This window comes from Mandrillus leucophaeus, unplaced genomic scaffold (assembly GCF_000951045.1).
Source record: "Mandrillus leucophaeus isolate KB7577 unplaced genomic scaffold, Mleu.le_1.0 Scaffold2, whole genome shotgun sequence".
NCBI lineage: Eukaryota > Metazoa > Chordata > Mammalia > Primates > Cercopithecidae > Mandrillus > Mandrillus leucophaeus.
Window position 1 is genome coordinate 11,423,515 of NW_012102031.1, and position 8,689 is coordinate 11,432,203.

The 8,689-nt window shown below is 41.6% G+C and overlaps 1 protein-coding gene across 1 annotated transcript in view; it reads left to right on the forward strand.

Moving 5' to 3' along the window:
* Positions 1–7,982: 7,982 nt before the first annotated feature.
* Positions 7,983–8,689, forward strand: part of LOC105538947 — an 8,739-nt gene continuing 8,032 nt past the window's right edge. The window contains exon 1 of the mRNA XM_011978994.1: positions 7,983–8,082. Coding sequence (XP_011834384.1) covers positions 8,055–8,082 — 28 coding nt within the window. The 5' untranslated portion in view covers positions 7,983–8,054. The remainder of the gene's footprint in view (positions 8,083–8,689) is intronic.

The following is an 8,689-nucleotide window of genomic DNA, read 5'->3' on the forward strand; positions in this document are numbered from 1 at the left end:
CAGATGATCGGGGTTGGAGGGAGGTGACTGGAGAGGAAAGAGGAGGTTTCTGCTCTGATCCCTCAAAGACAGAGTCCATGCTGTGGAGACTGTCTATCTGCTTGAATGCTCTCCAGCCTCTGGCCAAAAAGAAAACTAGGAAAGGTTCATTTCCCTTCATCCAAAAAATCATAATAAGAAAAAGTCAGCTCCACGGGCTCTGGGTTTTGCTCATCTAGATAACGGGCAACACCGCAGTGGTATCTCGAGGTGTTTGTTTTTGTTTCCGGCATTCCTGAGACTTCAGAAACATACCGTGGAGAACTGAGAAGAGAGTATTGTCTGAGCCAGAAAGGGCGTCCCTGTGGAGTTTGTATATGCGAGTTCTTTTAATATCTAAACCTTGTCAGAGAACAAGACTCCGAGCAGGCGGAGGTTTTATCCCACCCCCCCCACCTGTGTGCGTCAGCGTGCAAAGCTCTGCGGTGCTCAATCCCACAGTAATAGCCTCGCCCTCAGACTGGAGCTCAGGTATGAGCAAAAGCCCTTTGTTGGACCAGCCGTCCATCAATCCAGAGGAGCAACTCGGGACCCTGGAGCCCTGGTCATGAAGTACATTTTGGTAGTGGCTCAGGAGATACCAGGGAGGGCTCCCTGGCTTATGCCGGTACCAGTATATCCAATAGAAATCAGCATGGAAGCCAATGCTCAGGGTGCAGGGGAATGTGGCTGGTGCTCCCAGAGATGCAGAGAGGGAGGGCAGCTGAGTCAGCACAGGCTGGGAGAGGGAACCTGCAGACACAGGCGCACATGGCTGCTGGCTCACCTACCAGCATGAAGTTGCTGGAAGATCTGAGCCAGAGGGGTCTGCTGAAGCCTGGGGGACCTGCCCTGGACGTGGGAGGCCTGTCCCTACCTGAGAAGTGAGAGAGGAGCAGCAGGAGGACAGGAGCCATGGTGGACACAGCCCTTCTGAGGTCCAGAGCTGGAGTGGGCTGCTCCGGGCCTTTCTTATCCCCTCCACTGACCTCACAGAGGAGGAGTTATAGGTGCCAATGTGTCTCCCACATTGCCTGCCCCGACCTCACTCCGTGTATTTATTCAAGTCCTAGGGGCTGGCCAACCGGGGAAGTCTGACAGGCCAGACCTGGGAAGAAGTGGGTGCTGGAACCACACCCAGGGAGGGCACAGCTTCCAGGTCAGCCTCAGTGAGTGCAGGCTCCATCGCCCAGCCCTGGGGAATTTGTGGGGTAGGAGGGGTTTGGCACAGCTGTGGCTGCCCACTGCACAGACCCTGGGAGAGATCCACAGTGTCTCCTGCTGCTCTCTCACCAGACTACATTCCCTCAGTAGAAATCATGTGAGTGGTGTCGGCCTGAGAGCCTGGTGAGTGTCAGTCTAGAAGCATCCATGGCCACGCCCTGGGTCATGCCCCAAGTTACTGATACTAAAAAACATCATTTTTTTTTTGTATTATACTTTATGTTCTAGGGTACATGTGCACAATGTGCAGGTTTGTTACATATGTATACATGTGGCATGTTGGTGTGCTGCACCCATTAAATCATCATTTACATTAGGTGTATCTCCTAATGCTATCCCTCCCCCCTCCTCCCACCCCACCACAGGCCCCGGTGTGTGATGTTCCCCTTCCTGTGTCCTATTGTTCTCATTGTTCAGTTCCCACCTATGAGTGAGAACATGCGGTGTTTGGTTTTCTGTTCTTGCGATAGTTTGCTGAGAACGATGGTTTCCAGCTTCATCCATGTCCCTGCAAAGGACATGAATTCATCCTTTTTTGTGGCTGCATAGTATTCCATGGTGTATATGTGCCACATCTTCTTAATCCAGTCTGTCATTGATGGACATTTGGGTTGATTCCAAGTCTTTGCTATTTGTGAATAGTGCCGCAGTAAACATATGTGTGCATGTGTCTTTGTAGCAGCATGATTTATAATCCTTTGGGTATATACCCAGTAATGGGATGGCTGGGTCATATGGTATTTCTAGTTCTAGATCCTTGAGCAATCACCACACTGTCTTCCACAATGGTTGAACTAGTTTACAGTCCCACCAACAGTGTAAAAGTGTTCCTATTTCTCCAGAGCCTCTCCAGCACCTGTTGAAAAACATCATTTTTCAATACTTTTTTTTTTGTGTTACCAGAAGGACATAGGCAAAATATCACCCCCATCCAATGAAAGGAGGCTGCAGGGAGGCTGCAGAGGGCTCTGGGAGCAAAGTCCTGGGCAGCTCCCTCCACGGAGGCCAGGGAAGGAGGTGATTGTGACTTGGGTCTCACTGGGTTGTGGGGTACTGCTCTGGAACAAATACTCACACAACATTACTAGGGAGAGATAGGGCTTTCGAAAAAGAAGAGACATTTTAAATGCCATGACATGCTGAGGGGATGACAGAATACATCATGGACGAGAAGACTGAACAAGTGAAGTGTAAGTGTCAAGTCAGGTAAGGATAGTGGAGTCCAGACTGTAAGGTCCTTGTGTGTCAGAGTGAGGGGGTTTGGTTTGATTCATTATCTGGGGTTGTTTCAGGTTGTGAACTGGAGGCAGAATAGATGAAACTGACAATTTAGAAAGACATCCTTTGGTGTCAGGTTCAACAAAGAGCCTGAAGGCAGCCAAACAGGAGAGGGGTTATCAGGAGGGTTGATGGTTGATCCCAGGGATCTGGAGGAGGAAGGAGAAAGAACCCAGGAGAAACCACAGGGTAACTGTGTCCCTAGAGGAACGGTGAGAGAGGGATGGGGATAAAGCTGAGTGTTGTAGACGGGTTGACCAGGTGGGTTTTATTGTTATTAACTGTCTTGCAGAGAGAGAGAGAGAGAGAGAGAGAGAGAGAGAGAGACAGAGACAGAGAGAGACAGAGAGAGACAGAGAGAGACATTCTCCTGAGAGCTGGCGGGGCCAGGCCACACTGTCCACCTAACTCTGCTGCTTATTCCAGTACAGAAGGAGGTGACCGTTAATCCCAGATGGTGGGGCTGGCTGAGTGAGCACAGACTTCAGGCAGGACCCTGGAAGGGAAGACGGGGCACGCAGCTGCTGGCACAGAGCCTGACACAGGAAGGCACAGCCACTCTTTTATGATGATGAGTGACACATCCCTGCCTTGACATCTGAGGAGCCTGTGCTGTCTCCTTTGCTGACACCCAACTGTGCACTTTCTCAGGAGAAAACCTGTATCAATAGCCAATAATAAATTGTACCTAGATCAGTCTCCTCTGCTGATACCCAACTGTGCACTTTCTCAAACCTGTTTCAATAGTCAATAATAAAATGTACCTAGATCACCTCTCTACCCGTTGCTGGAACTTTTACCTAGTGTCCTTTATGAAAGAAATACCTAGTGTCTTTATGTAAGAAACTATTTCAACATTTCTTCAAATTATCTCCTGGGTTAATTGCTGAGTTTTGTAATTATTCTCCTATAGATATGTTTGAAGTTTATCATTTTTAGCGAGACTAGAATAATAAACATTCTACGCTACTTTTAAAATTACATAAGCAATATATTTGATCTTATTAATTATAACCTTGATAATTTTATTATTTATTCCAATAATTTTTAACAATGTTTTAATTTTCTTCATATATAGTTGCCTTTAAAATGTTAACACATTTATGTAAACTTTTTTTGCTCTTCTAATATCCTTGGCCTCTTATTTCTCAGAAACAAATTTCTACCACAGAGAAGAAATATTAGAAGTTATATCAAAAATGGAGTATGTTGTGAATTTTAAAAACCTTTTAAAATATGGCTTTTTAAAAATTTTATTTTTTATTATACTTTAAGTTCTGGGATACATGTGCAGAACATACAGGTTTGTTACATAGGTATACACGTTCTATGGTGGTTTGCAGCACCTATCAACCCATCATCTACATTAGGTATTTCTCCAAATGTTATCCCTCCCCTAGCCCCCAACCCCCTGTCAGGCCCCGGTATGTAATATTCTCCTCCCTGTGTCCATGTGTTCTCATTGTTCAACTCCCACTTAAGAGTGAGAACATGCGGTGTTTGGTTTTCTGTTCCTGTGTTAGTTTACTAAGAATGATGGTTTCCAGCTTCATCCATGTCCCTGCAAAGGACATGAACTCAATACCATTCAGGACACGGGCATGGTCAAAGACTTCATGACTAAAACACCAAAACAATGCCAACAAAAGCCAAAATTAACAAATGGGATCTAATTAAACTAAAGAGCTTCTGCACAGCGAAAGAAACTATAATCAGAGTGAACTGGCAACCTACAGAACGGGAGAACATTTTTGCAAAAGATGGCTTTTAAGTAATTTTACACAGCAGGTTGTCTATTAATATGTAACATGCTAACAGATCTCTTTGATCAACCCTATTTCCTTGAGATTAAAAGTAGATTTGGCATTTTCTTCAAGAAGCTATTTTTATTCTGTTTCTGTAATGTGAAATTTTACTTCATTATAAAGTGATCTCTTATGTCTGTCGTTAAAATAAATCAAATCAGAAACTAAATCCAGATCTGGGAAAACTACGCTTTATTTTATTTATCTCTGATGCATCTTATAATTTTTTTTTGCTATGAATGTCTATGTGGATACTTTTCACTAAGAAAAACAGATTCTTGGCTGGGTGCGGTGGCTCATGCCTGTAATCCCAGCACTTTGGGAGGCCGAAGTGGGCGGATCACGAAGTCAGGAGATTGAGACCATCCTGGTGAACACGGTGAAACCCTGTCTCTACTCAAAATACAAAAAAATTAGCCGGGCGTGGTGGTGGCGCCTGTAGTCCCAGCTTCTTGGGAGGCTGCGGCAGGAGAATGGCGTGAACCAGGGAGACAGAGCTTGCAGTGAGCCGAGATCGCACCACTGCACTCCAGCACTCCAGCCTGGGCAACAGAGTGAGACTCCGTCTCAAAAAACAAACAAACAAAAAACAAAAAAACAAAAAACAAAAAAACAGATTCTTTTGGAATACGTTACCTTTCTACACATTTATTTCTTAAAATTGGTAAGAGCAACATGTTAAATGCTAGCAAAACTAAGAGCCCTCAGTTCGACTCCCCATCCTCGCACTCACAAAATTTACTTCTAAGCTCACTAGACGCAAGTTCCGTGAAGCTAGCGTCTGTTTCATTCATCAGTGTATACCCAGCACCTGACAAAGGAGTACATGGTACAGAGTGAGTGTGCCACAAATATTCGTCAATGATTAAACAATTCTAACCAGCAGTGAACAGAAACACATGACTTTGAATAAAATGGCATGAGATAGCAACTGTTTTGTTATGCAACAAGAGTGTTTATAAAAATTCTAGGATTATCATAAGTAGATAAAAAAATTAGATAAAAATATTTCCTCCAAAAATAAAGAAATTCTCATAATGGAGAAAAATGAAAAGCTATAATATTTAATCCTACCATTAAAATATTAGCTAAATGGGCTGGGCGTGGTGGCTCACGTCTATAATCCCAGCACTTTGGGAGGCCGAGGCAGGCAGATCACGAAGTCAAGAGATTGAGACCACCCTGGCTGACACGGTGAAACTCCGTCTCTACTAAAAATACAAAAAATTAGCCGGGCGTGGTGGCGGGCGCCTGTAGTCCCAGCTACTTGGGAGGCTGAGACAGGAGAATGGCATGAACCCAGGAGACAGAGGTTGCAGTGAGCCGAGATCGCGCCACTGCACTCCAGCCTGGGCAACAGAGTGAGACTCCGCCTCAAAAGAAAACAACAACAACAACAACAAAAGTCTAACCTACAGTAGCTATTAGATAGTTAACATGTGTGACATCCTCATGATTTTGTTCTGATATATGTATTTCACTCAGCATGGTTGAAATCAACTGGAATAAAAGCCAAATAAAAGCATTCTTTTATATATAATTTCAAAAATTATTGTTTGAAATTTATCAACAGAGTCATAACATCATTGTGTTCTTAAATTAGACAATTCTTAGCACATATAAAAACATATTAACCTCTTTCAACTAGGACAATGTCAGGATTTATCAAAATTCTTCACCATCATCAATGTTTTATTTCAAAATCTTGATTGTTAGGTACTGTAAAAATGCACCCTAATCAAATGATGTGGTTTTGGTCTGGGAAATTCAAGGAAAAAAATACTTGTACAATTAAATTTCATATCCTAAACATTTAAGTATTTCAGCCTGCCTCTCTAAACTTAAGATATCAGTTCCTCTAATAGGATGGGTACATTTTCTCACTGTATTTCCTACTTCTTTTTAAATTTTCTCCTCCAATTGGGCATTCAGAAATGTGAATCTGTTTGTTGCTTTTTTTTTTTTTAGTTTTGCTGCATTTCTGAGTATACAAATACACGTATAACTATAGTATCAATGTGTGTGTGTGTGTATATATATAATTTGTGTATATACATATATTTGTTCAATCTGGAAGCCACTGAAATTTTCTGTTTATAACAACACAGAATGACCTATCCTTTCAGCACCTACCCCCATTATACCCTCTGTTTTATAATCGCTAGACAAAATATAGCATCATCTATATTAATGCAGATGGTATACGTCATTCGTGACCTATTTATTTGTTCTAGAAATTTGTACTTAACAATGATAGATATTTGTACTATAATATTTATATCATGAAGGGTACCTATTCTCTTTGAAACATAGCAACTCTCTCATCTTAACCCTAAAATTTTCATTTGTTCTATTTATGTTAGGGCAGGTAATGTTCCTTTCAACAGCTTGTTCTCTTGAGAGTATCATAAAAGGATTTGTGATTGGGTGTTGATTTATCAGCTGGAATACACATGTAGTTATACATTTTGAAAGTTATCTAAAATTCTGCATTCAGAAACACTTTAATTATATGTGTTAGGCAGGGCGTGGTGACCCACGCCTCTAATCCCAGCACTTTGGGAGGTCAAGGTGGGTGGATTGCTTGAGTTCAAGAGTTGAAGACCAGCCTGGGCACCATGGAAAAACCCTGTCTCTATGAAATATTAGCTGAGCGTGGTGTTAAGAACCTGTAGTCCCAGCTACACAGTAGGCTGGGATGGGAGGATCACCTGAGCCTGGAAGGTCAAGGCTGCAGTGAGCTGTGATCACGCCACTGCACTCCAGCCTGAGTGACAGAGACCCTGTCTCAAATTTAAAAATTATATTTATTCACCCAAAGTGTTCACCCCCCGAGAAGATGCACTGGTGAAAATATAGTAATTTTTTTGCTTTAAATACTCAGTGAATGGCCAGCCATTTACATATACAACCGTAGACAAATTCCTCTGTGAATTCACAAAGTTTGGGAGATAAATAATTGCATAGTAATATATAGAGATAAGTGGAAAAATTAAGTTTGATAATTATATTGTAGAGAAATATGATTTTTATAACAATATCAACTAACACTATCTTTTATCTAATTCTGAACAGTTTATTGGTTCTAGAAACAGTAGATCACTCAGGAATGGTAGAAATATGACTTTTTAGGGAACTACAACTTTTCAAAAATGTGACTTTAAAAAATGTCACTTTTTACAGAAATATGACTTTTATAACTGAATATCCATTTATGCTGTCTTTAATTCTGAACAGTTTGCTTATTGGTTCTAGAAATACTAGATGACTCAGGAATGGTAGAAATATCTGGCAATGGAATTTCAAATTGAGAATGGAACTTCTGGTTGTTACTAACATATTGGTTTTGCCCCTGCTCAGTTTGAAATTCTTGCCATTGAGTATATTTTGGGGTACACAATTTCTCCTCCTAAAACTTATTTTAATAAGCACAGAATAATAATTAATGAGCTTGGGTTTTTTTTGTTTTTTTTTTTTGAAGTAAAACGCCTAATCTTTAATGACACTCCTGTGGGTGTGAAAGCACTCTTGTTGGTGAAGCAGAAAGTGGACCTCACAATACGCATTGTGACTTTACCCTGAGACGTTGATGATGCTCCCGTCGCCATGGTTATGTGATTGGGTATGTCTTGCCCTCGGTCCTAACTGCCACTGTCGGTGCTGAGTTTTTCAAAGCTCATAGCAGGTTGAACATGCTTGCTGTCATTTTCACAGATTCTGGTCTTTCTTATGGGGAACTTGAGTTCCTGCATTAAAGGTATGTTGACATTGGCCTGGTGAATGCTGTCCTCTCCAATGTACTAGTTAATATTTAAAAATATATTTCATTAAAAAATTCTCCTCTGTATTTTTCATACGCAGTTATACATGTGTTTTCTGATTATCTTTTATTCCTCAATTTATATATTTGAGTCTAGTATCAAGCAGGATGCCTTTGAACTCTTCCTTTATCTATAAGACGTGTCTTATTCCCTGTTATATCTGGCGCCCCTCAAACCGCCCAATTAGGTATCCTTCTGGGAAAAATATGGCAAAATATGTTTTAATGCAGTTTTTACCTAATTAAGAACCTATTAAAATCATTAATTTTAAAAATTAGAAGCAAAGCTAGAATGATGCAGATGTCTTTGAGGCTTTTAACACAACAAAGCGTATCTATCTTTGTCTTTTGTTGTTTTTTTTGTTTGTTTGTTTGTTTTAGAGATGGAGTCTCGCCCTGTCGCGCAGGCTAGAGTGCAATGGTGTGATCTCGGCTCGCTACAACCTCCGCCTCCCGGGTTCAAACAATTCTCTCGCCTTAGCCTCCTGCGAATAGCTGGGATTTCAGGCACTCGCCATCATGCCCGGCTAATTTTTGTATTTTT